General features: G+C 38.4%; 1 protein-coding gene across 1 annotated transcript; it reads left to right on the forward strand.

Annotated features, from left to right (window-relative positions):
• Positions 1 to 2,408: 2,408 nt before the first annotated feature.
• Positions 2,409 to 11,761, forward strand: ankk1 (ankyrin repeat and kinase domain containing 1). The gene is made up of 9 exons (XM_044354569.1): positions 2,409 to 2,774; positions 3,049 to 3,331; positions 3,460 to 3,611; positions 3,929 to 3,978; positions 5,649 to 5,804; positions 7,047 to 7,171; positions 7,467 to 7,500; positions 8,024 to 8,264; positions 9,274 to 11,761. The coding sequence occupies exons 1-9, from the start codon at positions 2,590 to 2,592 to the stop codon at positions 10,313 to 10,315; spliced, it is 2,268 nt and encodes a 755-aa protein (XP_044210504.1). The 5' UTR covers positions 2,409 to 2,589; the 3' UTR covers positions 10,316 to 11,761.
• Positions 11,762 to 19,949: the final 8,188 nt, after the last annotated feature.

Consider the following 19,949-nt stretch of genomic DNA (forward strand, 5'->3'; position numbering starts at 1 on the left):
GAGTCCATTTATCACAGAAAGGAATCTGCTGATAAGAATTACCTAGAAGAAAGAGTTACACTTCTAAAGAAAGACAATTTAAAGATTCCAGGAGGTCAAAACTTGCAAAAGTATAGTTGTACTGTAAGTGCTTTATAAATGTTACGGGTCATGACAAGCCTTCCTTAATTCTCATGAATTACAGTAGTTTTATTTCAGTTTTATTTTTGTTCCTTGAGGCAAATTCTGTTATATAGATTTAATGATTTTTCTCTCTGACTTCTTCTCTTTTTTCCCAAAGAAACTGTAAATGCTATTTTATAAATAGTAACACCCATTGTTTTTATTTTTTTACTTCCTCCTTGTGTATGTGTTATAAACCTAAACCCTATAAACCCGAAAGTCTGTGGTTGAGTGAGCTAGTGACTGACTGAGTGATGAGGTTATGCCATTGGTCAGCTGAATTCTGCCACTTCCTGTATCCATTTCATATTAAAAGCCCTGTAGCATTTCATACACTGTCCTGTCATATACTAGGGCTGCATTTCATTAGTTGTTGACATGCTCTCGTTGACTTCCCCTTGGCACTTGTCCTCGGGGGAATCCCCGCTGCCATGACAAGTGTTGTTCCAGTTCTTTGAAAAACCCAAGTGAACTTTGCAAAATCAACCCTTTGAGGACTGAGGGAGCGAGTGATCAATGACGGTCACTCAGCGCTGCAGATTAACCACTGTGCACTCATCATTTCCACTATGACATCAACGAGCTGCTGATTTACAGTATTTAAAACAGATGTCTGCTGTTCTTATGGTGTTATTTTTGGAAAGAATTTGCCTGATATACTCGGTTTAACATTTCTCTTCAATTTTCATTACCATACAAAGATGTGCTGTTTGGTTCTTATGATGTCTGCAGTTCAGAACAAAGACAGCATTAGAGGCTCATAAATCTTTTTATTATCTTAACAAAATTTCACATTGACAAAAGTACATTTTATAACAGGAAACCTTTATTTTCTTATAAATGAAATGCAACAATACATAAAAACTATTCAGCATTCTACAAACCCCAAAGCCTTAAAAAAGCCTTAATATGTGTAAATTGTATAATTGTCTGAACTGCTGAACCTTTTTTCTTTTTCTTTTTTCTTTTACCAGTAAAACCTTTGGCATATATATCTATTGATGTTTATTATTGTTCAGTTTTGCAATAAATAAAATGAAAACAGATGTTTTTGATTGGAACAAACAAACTTTCTGAGCAAACAATCTACAACTGTAAGTAACAATATCCAGATAATCAGAGTAATCATGTCAAAATTAAATGTTTGTCTTGCTAAGGAATTTGCTTTTTCTGCAATTACTTCACTAGGATGTTACAATTTCATGTTGCTGAATTGTGCTGTTTTGCACACCATTTTCACATGATAGTAATGTTAGGCGATGCAATAGTGTTTATGTTAATATGGTATTTAAGGGTCAGAAGAAGAGACGGGACCTCATTAGGTTGAAACTACTGACTGCAAAGGCAATTGCATTCCATTTACATCCCCCGCTCCTCCCCCGCCCACTTTCCCTCTGCTCTCCAAGTGGCCTCTGTGCTATTATGTCCTACTAAGTGCTGAGGGGAAGTGAATGAGAAGTGGAACAACTAATGGAACGCAGCCTAGGTTTTGACCTAATCTTGTTTGAACTTGGTGCTGAATTGTAAAGCACTTTGAGCTGCACTCTGTGCATGAAAGGTGCTATCTAAACTAAGTTCTTTCATTTATTCATTCATTTATTCATTCACTTCCATGGACATTACATTGATTTACATTCATTTCTTACTTTAACCCTAACCCTAACCACTACTTGCCTTACCCTAACCCTAACCTTGGCAAGTCTTCTTGAGTCCCCACGTTAGAAAGAATAGATTTATGTCCCCACAACACGATTGAATACCTTGTACACACACACACACACACACACACACACACACACACACACACACACACACACACAACCTGATGTTAACCAGAATTCTCAAACTCAAATTGCAGACCAGTGAGCCGTTCATCTGGAGCTGCTGGGGGTTAAGTGCCTTGTTAAAGTGCAGTTTGATAGAAGTCGATGGCTCATTTAACAGTTCATTTACTATATATACAGACCCAAATTACAATGGGTTTATCAACCATCATAAGTGATACTCCATCAGTGATGACTCCCTACATTTCTCAGGAATTGCTCAGTTTTCGATTCAGATGGAATGTGAGTCAATCCTGGAATTGGAGGGTTAAGTTAAGAAGGCATACACTATGCCTGGAAGACTGAAATATAGGTCAGCAGTACCGGTAGCTAAAAACCGGTTTTGCCACATTGCAGTGCAAACAGGTTCCCTGCCAAAACTCCTCCCACAGATCAACTATTTGTGAATCCACATGCCTTTCACCCAGCCAGCTGCCACTGATTCTAATGTGTATCCATGTTCTACAACTTTCTCTCACCCTGCGTGAGACAGCGAAGCTCCTGTGGTGCCACTGATCGATGTTGATCTGGAGGATAAACCCTGTTTATGTGTAGGATTAGACAGTGAGTGTGCTGTAGGGGGGCTTGTGTCAGAGAAGATCTCATGGATTGCCTTGATGGATCCCCCGGGCAGTTCAGGAACTTCAAGAAGGACGACTTTGAGGCCGACTGGATTAAAGTGGCAGAATGCAGATTTGGTCAGGTGTACCAAGTCAAGCTCAAGCTCTGGCGGGAAAAATGTGCCCTGAAAAGCTTTGATACAACCTTGTGTGCAAACAACTTTTACAGGTGGGACTTAAACTATGAAACATAGCGAAAATTGCCTATAATCCTACAGTTAGATACAAGCAACTGCCTGAATTTACACCAATTTCTTAGCATATTGGCTAAATTGTGTACTAAATAATATTAAACTTAACAAAGATCTTTTAGTTTCATTAATCTTTGTATTCATTAGTATTACATGTTTGACAAAGGAAAAAATGTTCCCAGTGGTCAAAGTTTAAAATACCTATGTAATGCCCAAAGCCCCTTCACTGAAGATTATTTTTTTCCTTCACAGGAGAATAATTGATGAAGCATCCAACATAGCCGCAGTGAAATTCAAATACATCGTATCCATCTACGGCGTGTGCAGTGATGCAACTGCCATGGTGATGGAGTACATGAGTAATGGATCACTGAACAATCTCCTAGCCAGTCACACTTTGATGTGGCCAAAGAAGTTCCAGATGATTTATGAGGCATCCATGGGTATGAATTTCCTCCACAGCATGCAACCTCCACTTCTCCATCTTAACCTCAAGATGTCCAACATCCTACTAGACGATCATCTCCATGTCAAGGTCAGTGAAACTCATAGAAAACAGCATGATGAGTCTGTAAATGCTTACAATGATCTCTTGACATTTGTGAGCTCTGCTGAGTGATGTATGTTAATCCTTGACTAGTTCACAATACTCCATGCACAAAGATTTCAGATTTTGGTTTAATCCACTGGGAGGAGGGAATGAACAAGAAGTTATTCATGGAGCATCTGACAGCAAGAGGGAACATAAGTTACATTCCTCCAGAGACCTTCACTCAGTGCCCTGATCCTCCAGGAACTACCTTTGATGTTTACAGGTGACTTGCCAAGGTCATTTTTGAAAATTGCACCGTCAGAGTCACTTCTTTGTCTCTGATTCAGTGCACAATCCATAATTCACATAGTGTAACCTTGCTCTCTACTGTATATAATTTAACTCCATCACAAGTCACAGGGCCATACTCTATTTATTTTACCTGTGTCTGACTCACTCTTTCATACCCTTTATCTTTAAAGAATTATGTTTTTATAGAACAAAAACAATTTCATTTTGCACTGTCATTCATAAAAATGATCAGCATAGATAAAAATGGGAAATTAGGACTGAAGTTCTTCTTTCTGCTTTGATCTACAGCTTTGGAATTGTGATGTGGGAGATTCTGACACAGCAGAAACCGTATGCAGGTAAGAATTAATTCATTAGAAGTGCATCACAGCTTCAAATTAAATAGATGTATAGATGTTTCTTCAGCAAGGAGTCTGGCAAAGGTCATGCAACAAAATATTCTCACTTTAAACAACATATGAGTGAAGCTCTTTTCATCTAAGTGTTTCTTAGATTATTTTCACAATTGCTTTTGCACAGTGAAATGAATTTATGACACTTTTTCTCCCATGAGCAGTGGTGGAATTTTACTGACTACATTTACTGTGCTTAAGTACGAATTTCAGATACTGTACCTGTATTGTACTTGAGTATTTCCATTTTAATGCCACTTCATACTTTGTCTTCACTACAGTTCAGAGGGAAATATTGTTCTTTTCACTTCACTACATTTACTTGACAGCTATAATAAGCTTTACCAAACTATTTCATACAAAATATATGATGAGTGTAGTGCTGCCACCCCATTTAAAGGGCAGATGATGTTTGACTTTTAAAGCAATATTGATGAAGCAGGACAGCAGGCAGGAGTATGTGCAAAAAAGGTGATGTTCTTAACTAAAATATTAATGAAACAGGCAAAAATGAACCTTGGGAAATTCAACAAAAATAAGCTAAGCAAGGAACAAACAAATCTGCAGCCTCACAGCAAGATATCACCTACTCTCTTCCCTCACTCATCACAGCTGACCAGTGACTGGTTTTTCACCTTTTCTGCTGCTTCTAACTGGAACATACCATCTCAGGTTATCATAGGATGAGCTAGACTGATACAAAACTTTCAAAGCATATAGAACAACATCGATGTAGAATTTCTCTGATACTGCTGACAATCACAATTTTCTATGGGGACACATGCACAGCCATGAGTGCACCAAATTACACAGAATGTAATTTACTACAGAACAGTTTTATCCTTCCTACGCAAACTTGACACAGCCTAGTGACTCTGACTTAGTGCACCTAATGATGCACACCTGTTGTCACTGTCACTGATTAAGCAGCATCTGCCTGACCATCACATAACTCTCAAACAACAATGACAGCAGGACTGAAATAACAAATTACAACATTGTGCCATTATTTGTGTAACAGGGCTGATACATTAACAGAAACATTGGACTGAAATTAGTGATTTTATACACAAAATACCAGTAATGTTGGAAACCAGGGTTCAGTGAAAAGGGAAAGGAGCAACCTTTTCACAATGTGCTTATATAATGGTTATGCATTGTTATAGATTAAACTAACAGTACACAGAGTTATTAAAATTTGCTCCACCTCAACAAACGTCAACAGTGAAATTCTATCTAAATTCTTACATACTTACATACTTTTATTTAACTTAATATTTCAGTGTATGACATTTTACAGACTGCTATTACTACTTTTAATTAAGTACAGAATTAAAATACTTTCTTAAAACCTTCATATTAATTTAACTGTTCGTGAACCTTTTCATGTAAAACCATTTCCCTAACCAAAATATTTAATGTTTAACTTACCTAAACATAACCATAACCTAAACGGCCACATGACAAACTGGTAAAAATGTTGCATAAAATATGTAATGCTGTCACATGATTTTGTAGTGGAGGAAGAATATTCTCATAAACACACAATATAATTTGCTTGCCCCATTGACAAAATGTTTTGAATCTCCTGTCTGGCGTCTGTTCTGTGGACCCAGGGAGCAGCATGACCACAGTGCTCTTACAGGTGTCACATGGTAAGAGACCCTGCATGGAGATGTTTCCCGAACAGAAGCCACGAGAGTGTGATCAGATGATCAGCATCATGAAGCAGTGCTGGGACCAGGATCACAGGAAGAGGCCCCAGTTCTTAGGTGCAAATGCTTAATTGCTGAGTTGAATTGTTTTCAGCCAACTTTCTAATTTGTATTTAAAGCTCGCGAAGGAACTGTAACTCTTGAGGTCATTCACTGAGTTCCCAAGAGCTACTGAGTTGTGGCTTTAACAGAAAAAAGCTGACTGTCCAAATGCACTGTGATGAAAAAGAGCAGTACTCTTGAGGCAGATAAGATTTAGTGGTGTTATAAGACCTGTTCAGTGGTCCATGTTAATTAAAATCTAGTATACACAAGACACACGTTTGAATAGAAATCAAATTTTCTAAGCTCCAGCAATAATGACATGAGACCAGAATTTTAAGGGCTTTTTAAGGGTTTTAATTATTATATCCTGAATCAGCCCTTAAGATGCAACAAAGTACTTGTGGGAAAGGATCATAGTATGCACTAATATCTTGGCTGCATCCATAGAGAGATGATTTGTCACAATTGTCTAAATGTCATGTTTAATTGCTTTTGTCATTTTAACATCTCATTAAAATTAATATTTGAGTCTGAAATGTTGCTGAGATGTGCTGTAACTATATGAATTATTTTCCCTTTATGAGAATGGCAACATCGGGTGAACATGTTTTTGTTTTTTTCTGTAAAAATGACTGAGGAAAAAACGAGAGTGTCAAGGAAAAAACAGACATTTTGATATCCTGTTGAAACATCAGTGTTTTAATATGTAGCCATGAAAGACATTTGGCACTTGTCCCTCTTTTGATTCACATGGTGTAGGTACCAGTTCTTTAGATTTTTGCACCAAGAAGATGAGCACAAACAAAATAGAACGAACGAGTCGCATTTTCCCCTTGGGCCTTGTCTGTCATTATCAAGCCAATAGTCAACAAGTAGTCATGTGTTCACTCAGTGCATGTAATGCCCGAGTGAAATGCATACATTCCAATGAGATCAAATTATTTACACAAGTGGATCACCTTTGTTTGGACAAGCTCTTATGGCTTGAGAAATCATGTTAATGAATATAAATTGGTGTCATGTTTATTCATACACAAAAGCTATTCCAATGTGAGATGTTCTCAAAAACTCAGTGCTATAGTATTATTACCGTATCTATGAAAGAATTTACCCGTTAGTCATGCATGACGGTTCGTTCTCTGTAGTGTTACAATTATGAAAAGCTCCCACTGGGTTTTAGAGCTGCAAGCGTAGGAATACATTTGTGTAATTAGGCAAATTCAGAACAGTTCTTGACTGCTGTTTTGTTTGCAGACATTGTGAAGAAAACGGAGGCTCTGAGTGAAGTCCTGAAGATCCCAGGACCAATCCAGTGTCACAAAAATGGTGACAATAGACAGGAATCAAATTACCCCTGGCTGGTTTCTCCCATACATAAAGTTAGTTCTGCTTGAAACATATATTTCATGATACTGTGTAGTAAGGTGTATGTTCTTCAGCACAGAAAGAGAAAAGTACACACAAATACTTTGCAATATTCTGTGCAGACAGGGCATGTTATGTATCCAGTCATTAACACAGTGGCTGTTCAACTGTTGAGTCATTCATACCCTTTAACGTCCATTCTCACAAACTGATTGATATTAATGATGTGCATATTAGTATTAACCACTGAAGATTGATGTCACAGCTAATAACTTTTGAAGTATTTTCTTTCTTTCTTTTCAATTTCAGATTGCTTTGCCTGAGATGCCTGACCTTCCCTCAGGTAAATACATGGGAAGAGAAGGATGGGAAATTGTGTTCAATGCAGTATAAAGCCCGGAGGCCTGACATTTAAAAAGTGCTATTTACAGTGCTGTCACATTTTTAATATTACCTTTAGTACTGAGAAGCAGAGTCATATATCAATGTAAGAAAGAGAATAAAAGAAACATTCAGCTTTTTGGATCCTCCCTCTCTGAAACATTAGAATAGATTATTGAAGAGATGATTCACAATACATTCTTATTGATCCTTTTATTGCAACTTTCCCTTAAAAATAAAAAGTATTGGTGCACTTGTTCAAACACTAATGCACAAAATAACAATTTCACAGTAGCAGAAACTATTGACAAGGTTAAAATGCCTCCAGAAAGTGACTTTGACTTTCTGCCATTATGTACCTCACAATAGAATGAGTAAACTCAACTTTGATGAAGCAAAATTCATAAAACATAGTTCCTGTAACCTATATTCACAATTTCTGAAGCCTTTTTCTCTCAAATAATGCCCTTTGCTTTCATTTTCAGATGACCAACATGGCAAGGATGGCATTCTCTCCCTCCTGTCAAAGAAGGACTTTGGTAGTTTCAGACAGTCAGTGAAAAGAGAGCACGTATGCACACAGTTTTCAGGTAGAAAGAGCCTCCTGCACTTCACAGTAGCCAGCGGGGATGCAGAGAGTGTCAAGCATGTCATGAGCCTGGGTGCTGAAGTCAACTGTACCACTGCCAGGGGTTACACTCCTCTTATTATTGCCGTTCTGCACAGGTGTGTATAAGGAAACACATACTACTTATTACAACTTACATAAGAAAATGTTTTGTGCTAGCAGCTGGCTATCTTGAACATGTCTGCAGCTCTGAGGCTAACCAAATTTATTTCTGCCTATCAGTTCAAAGTAAAAGGAATAGTTCAACATTTTGGGGACTATTCGCAGAGAGTGTTGTGGGAATTTCTGTACATTATTGAGAACAAACACAACAACTATCTTTCTGGTATTTATTCTGGTATTTATTAAAGCATTTGCACATGGGCTCAAACTACGGCCAAGAGCAAAAAATTCCTTTCAGTATCCCCATTCTTATACAAGTAAGTGAGCATGTAAAGGCAGGATTGTTTCACAACAGTTTCTTGAGAACTTGCATACAGTTCCTGTTTTATCAAGTTCAAACCAGGACTGTGGTTAGGGTGCAGAGGGAGTAACCTATCTATAACCTTCCATCACAAGAAAACAGCATGTAGACACTAAGGTTACATAAGGTCAATCCAACAAACAGACAGAATGAACTTGCATTTGTCCACATCAAAAGTTAGATGAGAAAATATCTGTTGCCACAAAGTACTCTTTATTTATTTGTTCTACATAAAGGGATAAGAGATTCTGACTGTTGATCTGCTAGCGCTAACGTTAGCTGTTGGTCGGTGAGTGCAGTCAAGTCAGTATTTAGTAGCCAACAATTTTGGTTTGTAGTTTGGCTAACTTATGAAATAAATGTTGATACAGCTTATAAAATTAAAAAAGTAGACGTACGCTATCAGCTTTGATTCTGCTCGTTAATTTATTTGGGACAATCGGGTGTAGGGAGGTTGTGGTGATGGGACATTTTATGTTTTAAAGTGGAAGCAGAGGGGCACTCTGACTCAAACCCTGTTGCAGACATGAGAACGGTATTGATGTTCTCATTTAACTCTCAGCAAAAAAGTGAACATTTTTATTTCCTGAACTATTCCTTTAAATGTTACATAGTACACTAAATATGAAACCTCTATTTTACAGGCTTCATGACATCATCCCTTTGTTGCTGGAACATGGGGCAGATGCCACCCAGGGAGATGAAGACCAGTGGACAGCGCTTCATTTTGCTGCTCAGAATGGCGATGACAGGACTGTCCGTCTTCTGCTGGACAAAGGAGCGGTGGCAGATGCCCGTGAAAAAGCCGGTTGGATGCCCCTCCACCTGGCCTGCCAGAACGGACATGAAACAGTAGTCCGCCTGCTGCTTTCACGACTGTCAGGTGAAGCAGTTGGGGAAAGGGAGAAGGTACAAGGGAGGACGCCGCTCCATCTAGCTTCCGCTTATGGGCATCTGAATATTGCCAAGCTCCTCCTTTCTCAGGGAGCAGATCCCAACGCCAATGACCACTCTCTCTCCACTGCTCTTCACTTATCAGCCGACGAAGGCCATAACAGATTAGTCAGACAGTTGGTGAAAAGCGGGGCGAGTATTGACAGTGCAGACAGCAGAGGATACGCTCCACTACACCTGGCAGCTCTGAGGGGTCATACAGGCATATGCAGGCAGCTATTGTCAAACGGAGGCAGCCCAGAATCCAGGACCCTCCAAGGCTGGACTCCCATGCACCTGGCTGCCCTGAGGGGACATGAAGCCACCGTGGACCAGTTGCAGTGTCAGGGCGGTTGTGTGAACGCTAGAGGTGAGAATGGATGGACCCCGCTCCACCTAGCCTGCCACCAGAGCGAGGGAGAAGTGGTGGCAAAGCTCCTGGCAGCCAAAGCTGATCCGAATGTGACAGAGGACAGTGAAGGATGGACACCACTACATGTAGCCTGTACCAGTGTTAGTTTCCCAAGTGTCCTCCACTTGATATCATATCATGCAGATGTGAATGCAGTAAACTCAGGAAAGGCGACACCCTTACACCTGGCCGCCCAGCATGGTTGTGTGCCTATTGTGAAGGCTCTACTGCTGAATGGAGCAGACAAAACTCTGCTGGACTCTTCTGGATCCACAGCCCTGAAGGTGGCCCAGAGGTGTGAAAAATTGGAAATAGTCCAACTATTAGAGAAGGGATGTTGACCATGACTCTAGTTTTGGCGAGAGCAACATGAGCAGAAACATTACAGTACAATGAAAATGTCAGTGGCACAGCTGGAATAATATCCTCCCTTTGAGTAGGACCCTTAAGCTACTTAAAAGCAGGTTTTGAATGGATTTTTAAATGTTTTATTATTTTTAGAAATGTACAATTATAGCTCCATTATTACATTATACACACACTTAAAAGTAAGATTCACAAAGACTATTTTCTATATTAGTCAAGTATACTCAAGAATACTGTGAAATTTAATTTCCTCTCCATTTTTCATACATTTATTTCCTAAAAAATGTAATACTATGCAATTTAGAATTTCTACATCATTATATAATCAACATGTTCTTTGATTTACAAATAAATTAACTTTTGGCCTAGTTTTGCCAGTAGCTACCTTCCTTTAAGTTACAACAGAAATAGCATGTAAGTCAATTTTCTGCTGCCAAATCAAGCATTTCTAGTGAAAATAGTGACATAAAGTCTGTAAGATTCGACAGGGTTGTAGTGGAAAATAGCAGTGAGCTAACACATGGGGTCAGAATCAGGTGAAGTAGACTATAATGATAAAACACATATCGAGTCTTCTCTCTGAACCACCTTGCTAGCTTCTTATATGTGAATTGAATCAATGTTGCTGCCACATGTGGATGAAAATGAAAATATAAAAGAGCTGCTGTTATAATGACTTATAGAGGCATTAATTTGATTAAACCTGTCGCACTTTATGAGGGCACTGTGTGTCTAATAATCTGGTAAAAAATACAGATGACAGAATTAGATCCATGATTACTGTTATTGGCACCATTTAAATCTTTCTGCAGCACATTTCAAATTATAAATGTATAAATGCATTACAGGAAGGCAAAGGGGATCGTAGAAGATACCTCTGATTATCAGTCATTCCCTGCAGACTGTAGACAGCACTGCCCAGCTTATGCAACAGTCATTTACCACAGTGACACCTCATTAAATTGAAATGAAATGCATGGATTGTGGAACTGTATTGATCTACATGTTCACAGGGTTTTCCTTGGAACTGCAAGCGACCGACTCTGATGGTGGATTGGGAGTCGAGCTGCATCAAATTACTGTAAATGAACTGAGCAGAGTTAAGTTGGACTCAAACTGGGCTGAGTTTGAGGTTTTCTAAAAGCACAGCTGCCTCTGTCTGTTCACATAATAACATATTAAACAGATACAAGCACTTTTTTTACCCTCTGCTTTTACTCTAGTAAATTCAGTATCAAAAAGCTAGTCTCAATAACTTAATGTGAATTTCTTGTATTTTAGCAGTTTGACTTTTAAACATGTTTTTTTTTTAATGCATTCTATGTTTGCTATTGTCTTTCTTTCATGCTGTGTTTCTTGTGTTGTACTACTGCTGTGCAAACAATTTCCCTCTGGGGACAATAAAGGTATTGAGTCTTGAATCTCGAATCTACGTAAAACTATTCCACTGATGACAAGTAGTTAAAATGAGCAAATGCAGACTTAGACAAACATCTAACCTCAAGTACCTAACTAGCCTAAGCTGAGTCTAGTGGACTCACAATTAAACATACACTAGAAAGCTTACTCTTTAAGTAGTCTCACAAAGTGCTTAGGTTACTTTAACAGTTTAAGTCTTTGGTCATGTGTTTTTCCCTGTGACACTTGCACTCAATTAATTTTTTCATCATCATCATTTCTTTAGACAGCTATCAGGAAGCTGCACTTGCTCAGGCTGCCTTAGAGCCTTAGATTACGATAAGCAAAACCCTGATTTATATTGACATACTGTAAGGCTTATATCACAAAGTAAATTATCTGCTGACCCTGCTCTCACTATATTTTATCTACCAGAGTTTGAAAAGCAGCTATCACATTATGAAATGAAGCTCTCTGGAAGGGCACCGTAAATTCCAGGTTGGGTAGGATGATTGATATTTGAATGTGCCCTTTTTATGGCAGCAACTCCTATTTGAAATTCATGAAGCCTTCAATGTCTTAAAAATTGGAAGCAAAGCACATTTATGTGATTGTTATTTACAGTAAACAGTCTGGTGATGATTTAACAGATGGGAATGACACGCATCTGTGGAATCCACAGAGCTATGTCATTGTCCAACCTGTCTAACGGCGTTTTTGTCTTTCTAGTGATCGACTGAAACGAGCCTTTGTGTTTAACCAGACTGTTGTTTGTAATGTCAGTTGCTGAAACATTAAACTCACTTTTCCAACATCTAATCAGACCTACCGAAATCAATGGTGCTGCTCCAACCTTTTTACCCATACGGTGACACATCGGATACCTTCTATTAGCCAGTAATTGGGTTTACAGGCGCCTAAACTAATTTCATTTTCCAACGCGGAGATAAGCAGGAAGAGGATAATGTGATGTAAGTTGCTGGTGCCACAAACGCTAAGGGAAGAAAGAGGAGAGCTGTAATGTGTTTTATTTTCTTAAATTAGTGGAGACACAATGTTCTGCTATATTCTTTAATAACTGTTTCTGTATTATATTTATATTTTTCATAAAAAAATATAAATTACTTAATGAAAGGCTTTGAAATGCTACTCCACTTTATGCTCTTGTTTATGTTTTGCACAATGTAATAATATCAACTTGTACAATTCTTTTAAACTAAATTAAAGAGAAACATTGCTTCATAATTGCTTCAAGTGAAGTCAATAACTGTGGTTCAGTATGACAAGAATACAACCCACCACGGTGTATTTCCACCTACTCAAATTAGAGATGTGTTGCTGCATCCAAAGGCTCCAAAGGCTTTCCTGTAAAACTCATCAGGAGTAATTTACATATGTAATAGTATTTTCAACAAGTTATACAATTCGATCATTTGGATATGGGTCTGCAATGGATGAGCTGTTTAATCTCATTGTCTGATGTTACCTAAACTTCTATACACTGTGCAGCCTGTTTACCCAAACTTGAGAGGAGTCTGAAGATGTTGTCTTTGCATGAGGATTTAAACATTTATTTCTTTTGTACCAAGATCAAACAACCCTGACACACTGTTAAGAAGGTCTGTCTGACACTCACAGCTCTCGTCTTAATGATAGGATGTAATCTGGCTACTTATCGGTATATTTAGCTTCTCAGAGGAGAGCCATTACATGCTCTTTGCAGAGCCCCCCCTGGCAGGGTTAAACTCACCATTGAGCTGTGCCCTGTGGTGTTAAGCAGCTGCAATCATGACTATTACAGCTGTGTCTATTGACCCAGGTGTGCCATCTCAGCAGGGCCAAGCAGGCATCTAGGCGGGCATCTCTGGTCCTTGCCTTGGTAATTGATTGAGTGATCCATCAAGTCTCCTGAGGGGTAATTTTTTTTCCAGAGTGATGATATGGAAAACATTTTACGCCCCTGTCATCTCTTAGCGACCTCTCACTTCATAATATGACAGTGGAAAAACACCCCAGGTCAGTCTCTCTTAATCCCTAAGGTTGTTGCTTGCTGTTGTGCAAGTGACTGTTCTTTTTCACTGCAGTGAACCTCCATTTAAAATTAAAGCGTTTTTCTTTCTCACCACAGAAACACTTCGAACAACTAACCTACAAAAAGACACAACACACATTGCCTCTAGATAGATATTCTTTATTATTTCTTTGAGTTTTTTTAAAATGATATTCTATTCCTAGGAAGCAGAATTTATTAAGTATAAGTATAAGCTATTGAACTATTCCCACTGAATGGCCTTGTTTTCTCCAGTGTATTCTTATTATCCTTTCGTTGGTGTTGTTGTGTCCCTGTAAAATGATTAATGGCGTACCTCACTGCTATCTCCCTAGTTACTCTGTAACTTTACACTATTTGAATACACTATACAGTACACTTTGCATAGTTTGGCAGTGTCTCACACTGGGGAGGACTGTATTCCCATATCTGCTAAGATAAATGGTTGGTAAAAGAAATCATAAAGTCCATGAGTGCAATTTCATGCTCCCCTGTCACTCTTTCATTTTATCTTTGACAATGAAAATTATTTAGGTCTTTTATAACAAGTTATCCATAGCGACTCTGAGAGGATGTAAGGATTTGGCAACTGTTTCATTTTTTTTATCCTCAGAATCATTTGTGGGTCAAAGAATCTTAAATTCCTGACTACATTTAAGTGAAAAGCCATTTTGAACACTAACTCTATACAATATCATATAGTTATTAGGCTAGCAACAATAACGTTAGCAGCCGTAATGCAGAGCGGTCCTCTGAAGTTGTGGTTCAAAGTGTCGTCTGTGCAAACTTGCAGGAAAGTTATTTTTGGTTGTCAGACAAAGCAAAAGATTTGATGATTGCTTTGTGTGCAGCACTGCCCCTGCACAATTTCACATAGTGCATGAGTTCCTTGTGTCCTGTCTCAAAAGCTCTAATCAAATTTAATGGATAAGTTATAAAAAAAAGTGTAACAGAAATAAAATATAGCACAAGTACACAAGTGATATAGCTTACTATAAAACATGTATTCTCCATATAGCTTATTTGTTTATTATTTGGCCTTAGGCCCCTTGGGTATTCAATTGAAATAATAGTTTCTGCAATACAGTTACACTTGCATGTGTTAGGCTCATGTTAGGCTCTAGTTCTCTGTTGTCTCCAGTTATGTTAAGCGCAATTTGCACATTTTCAATTTGCGTCGAAAAACCTGTGTGGTTTTGTAGTGGAAACACTACAAAATTTAATTAAAAAGTCCAAATATCAAAAAAAAGTTTTTATGCTTGTGTGAGGTGGAAATGTATTGAAAAAGAAATGCAACAGGCATGTTACTTAGACATCACCTAAGCTTCGAATGAAGAAATGAAAACATCAGATCTATGTGGAGTGATGAGGAGACTGTGATGTTCCTCCAAGTAAGACATGAAACAAACATAAGCCAAGCATAAGGTTCAATGACTGTGTTCAATGATCATTGATAGTTATAGTAGTATGGTGGTCAGATTTCTAAATTAAAACCTTAATTAGCTGGTGAAGGCAGTCATTTCTTTGTAGCTTTTGATAAGCTACAAAGAAATGAACATTGTGTGTCATTATGATTATGAATATCATTTGAAAGTTATTTTCAGGTTTTCTTCCCCAAGACTGTGATGGAGTCATGGGTTAGGCGATTATGGAACTTTTTAATTATGCAAGATTAACTACTAAGTGTTCATGACTCAAGAGAAGCATGTTTTCAATCTCTCAATTCAGGAGATGGATTTTCTGTCAAAATTCAAATTGTACAAGTGAAATATTCTGAAATTAATGTTTTATGTTTTATCATAAACAAATAAGAACTACATTTTACATTTCAATTAAAACCAACCTTATGAATGCGCCCCATGTATCTTGCCTCTGAACACTGGTATTGTATGTTAATGTATTACTATAGTTGAGTTTTCAGTCTCTAAATTTCTTTGTTCACTAACTTTATCATGAGTAAATGAATAAAGAGAAAAAGAAAAGTCATGCAGGGCATTACAGAAACTTTGTAGACCAGCCAAAGATATATTGCCCTTGTAGAGCAAAGAGCACAATTAAGTCCCGCCCACCCCGGAGGGGAAAACAATTCATTGCTCTCCATTGACTCTGTATTGTGTGAAGGTGCCTCCTTGTCACTTACATCTGCCAGCAAACAGAAAAATGCCTAAAAAGTGCTGTGTGGGGGGATGCGCTACCAACAGAGTAAAGAACCCAGAACTAAGTTTTTATAAGCTGCTGAACTGAAAAATTGAGCCTTTAAGAAGAGAAACGTGGATACAGGCAATAAGACGTGAGGCATCAGCAGGAAGAAAGGGAAAACTGTGTGATCCTGACACTGAGTATGCCTAGCTGTGCAGCAAGCATTTTGTCTCTGGTAAGTCAAATATTCAAATGTCAGTTTTAGGCTAACTATATTTCTGTAAGTTAAGCTAAAGCATTTTGACAGTATGCAACGTGTATTATAGTGAAATGTGGATAAATCAGAAAGCTCTGCAGTATTATGTTTGCAAGCAATCAAGATAAGGAGAAGGAACACTGAGATAGACCGACAATACTGAGTTTGTCAATATACCTTTTACTCTCTGGTACACATAGGGTGCTAAATTATTCCTCTGACATGCTGAAATCTAATGTTTTTAGCTAGCTACAGGCATTATGTTAGTGTTTCAGCCTTTGGTTGTATATTATGGTGCCGATGGTCTTTCCCCTCCAATGGATGTGGTTTTCGGAGTATGACACATTGTGCTCTGTGTCTACTGGAGATCATGATATCATAACGTCCAAACACTTCTCTCCTTGGACAAACTGCCAGGAGGACTGAACTGACAGTGAATTAAACACCACTCAGATATGTATCTGTTTCATTTCCTCTTGCCTTCACCCCATGTCCTTCAGGCTTCAACAAAGATTACACCAAACCTCTGCAGATGAACAAGAATTGTTTGATCACAAGCCTCTTCTTCCCTTGAAACAACACCCCTCCAAAACCATCTGTTAATGCTGCTGCTCCTGCTCACTTCCTGTCACTTTCCAACAGGCTCCTCAGTCACTTTTGCATTATGTAGTACAAGTTATGCATGGCATGCAGGCATGTCAAACAGCATGCACGCAGGCACACAAATTTACTGCACTGTATGAGATGGGACAGCATTTAAAAATACTGTATATGATGACACAGCATGATTCAGCTAAGCTTATGAATTTGATATGTTTCAAGGATCGCACTGCAGCCCCCATTGGGGAAGGATTTATTGTGAATATCCCACAACAAAAAGTTAAAGGTGCCTTCACCTTGTTATAAAATCATAATTGCACATGATGGTTCATTTTATCTGTGTTGATAAGTGGCCTACTTTACCTTTATCTATAATCCTGAAAGGTCATACAGGCTACACTTTCGAATTTCCAGAAAAATTGGGTCATATCTCTTTCAAATGCACCGCTGAACCCTCCCACTTTGATATTCTTAGCAGCAAGGTAGAAAATATGAATTGAGAATAGGTTATCTGTATTAGCCTTTCCAGACTCCTTCAGCCCAGTCATATAGCCGGGATCTAGCAGAGAAAATGAATCAATACATTCAATGCAAGTGTAGATTAAGGTGAGAATGGAATTTTCAGACTATTGGAAAGAGTATAGAGTATTTAATAAAGCAATGCTTACACTGCCAGTGTAGATATAATGCATTCTAAAACATTTCCTCAACAATTTCCAGTATTTAGGATGATAAACCTAACATACTTTTCAGTACCTTTTATTTGTGGGAAAAGGCTCATTCAGTTATTGGTGATAAATCTCTCTATCTTTCTCCCTCTTTGCCTTTGTATCAGGATGTCATGATAAATCACACACTCTTAAAAGATAAGGCTGGCGATTTTCTTTATTTTTCTTATTGTCAGCAAATCTTACATGCAGCACCAAACCAACAATAAAGTCATCATATTTACAGGTACTGCGTTTATATACAAAGTCTGATATATTGTATTCCTCTGTGCTAAATGTGTGACCTCCGTTGTTGTCCAAAAATGATTAAAATATGTTAATGAGCCACACTGCTGCACTGGGTGACATGCTCCTTTGTCCCTGAAGAGAGTGGTTATCGTAGCTTGTTTAGAAACGGCTCCAAAGAGATATAACAGCAATAAGATGGTATATAGAAAATCGCCAGCCTTATCCTTTAATGAGTGTCAAGTATCTGTGATGCCTGGGCTGCAACAATGTTAAAGTGGTCTCTTGACTATGGAGCAAAATTATGCTAAGATGCTGGGAGGATGATAGGATGTCGAATAGCCCAAGGCTGAGAATTGCTTTTTAAATTTGGTTTTGTATACTGAAATCCTCTTACATGGTAAATGGACTGCATTTATACAGCGCCTCTCTAGTCTTACCAACCGCTCAAAGCGCTTTACAGTACATGCCAACATTCACCCATTCACACACACATTCATAAACTGATGGCAGAGGCTGCCATACAAGGTGCCAACCTGCTCATCACGAGCGATACAGTACTTCTTATCCAAAGCGCCCCACAATGTTTCTATGCCAACCCATTCAAACACACACTCACACACAGATAAAACAGAAACAATTTGGGTATCAGTATCTTGCCTAAGGACCCCTTCAACATGTGGACTGGAGGAGCCGGGGATCACACCACTGACCTTCTGATAGGCTGATGACCCTCTCTACCTCCTGAGCCATAGCCACCCTGTTGAGGTTGAATGCATAAAGTATTAGGAACCTTTTCTGATGTTAATTTGCAGCCTGTTGCACAGTCTAATGGTGCCAAAGCGTTAAAATTTTGTTTGTGATCAGGAAATCAATGAAGAAGAAGAATGTGTGACCTCCTCCTTGACTCACACTCAAGTGGAACAGAGTGGAGTCAAGTGGGAAGAGAAACTAAAAAACACCATTAAATGCTGTTACCACTGCCTTTGTGAATTTGCCTTCTATGCACTATTGTGCATGTGTCAACCTGTCCCTTTATTTCATGACGAAATATACCAAAATAATAAAGGAAAAGGAGGGAGGCTCTACAATTATTTGAATTTAAACATATTGGGTCCAAAATCACTCTATAAGAGCCTATAAAATGCAAGTGTATAGTGCAATGTAGGTTCAGTAGAGAGACACAAATCTTGGCTGGGCCCATGTTCACCAACACTTACAGGTAGACTAGGCTAGACTAGACTCCAACTTAAATGGTCACAGAAATTATCTTAGAGTTATCATTCAGACCTTTTAGCATCTTGCACAGTGAGACTTCTTATCATTTTAAAGTAAAGCTCTCCTTGTCTACCCCTCTGCTTGCTACAGTGAGTTTTACTTCATAAATCATAAATTGCAGAACTTAGTTAATTGTGCCTTTTGGGCACCATTCTGGTATTTTGGTTTTATTTATGTTGTCTTTGTGCTGTTTTTAGAAATGTGGTTATTAATATTTGCCACTCATTTGGACCAAAGGTCACTGATACATAGTTTGTATAACAAAGAAAAATATGGATCAGCAAAGATTTTTAAAAATGTATCTTTTCATTTAATGTTGATATTGCCTTTTCAAAATACATGCAGTATTATGATATTAAGTGGTTCTGTAATGACCTTCTTGAAATATTTTAATGTCAAAAACAATCTCACTAACTAAAAAATTAAATAACTACTCAAGAAGTACATAAATAAAGCTAAACAACAACAACAAAAAAACTGGATGTATTTCTATTTTTGTGGGTCAGCTGCAGCACTCCAATGCTTTTCCTGTTTCATGATTGTAGAGGGGAAGAGAGGAAAGGAGTGGAAGGAGGGGTGTGCAAAAGCAGAGAGTGGAAGGCATTAAACAAGGCTAAAGTGGAGACGGAGAGTGAGAGAGGGAAGGACTCATCTCCACCAAGAATGTGATTATGACTATCTGCATCAAGAGAGCTCTCCAATCTCTCACTTTCGCTCCCAGCACAATTAACAACACATCCCACTGCTCCTATACCAAACCCAGGCTTATGATTTGATAGATTGTGTTAAGATTTGGATTGATGCTCTGCCTAAGGGGATAAATGATTACAAATGACTCTGGCCCATCTTCACAGACCTACACTAAAGCAGGGAAGAGCCAGGTGGAATCAGGGTAGAAAGTGGAGGAAAGGGGAAGTGGGTCGAGTTGAAATACT

Source organism: Thunnus albacares, chromosome 6, assembly GCF_914725855.1.
Source record: "Thunnus albacares chromosome 6, fThuAlb1.1, whole genome shotgun sequence".
NCBI classification, from domain to species: Eukaryota; Metazoa; Chordata; class Actinopteri; order Scombriformes; family Scombridae; genus Thunnus; species Thunnus albacares.

Bases quoted from the DNA above. Each gene is read 5' to 3' on its own strand.
- ankk1 (XM_044354569.1), top strand. From the start codon at position 2,590: ATGGATTGCCTTGATGGATCCCCCGGGCAGTTCAGGAACTTCAAGAAG. The intron at 3,332-3,459 runs GTCAGTGAAACT...CCATGCACAAAG, and splicing joins ACGATCATCTCCATGTCAAG to ATTTCAGATTTTGGTTTAAT. The intron at 8,265-9,273 runs GTGTGTATAAGG...TCTATTTTACAG, and splicing joins ATTATTGCCGTTCTGCACAG to GCTTCATGACATCATCCCTT.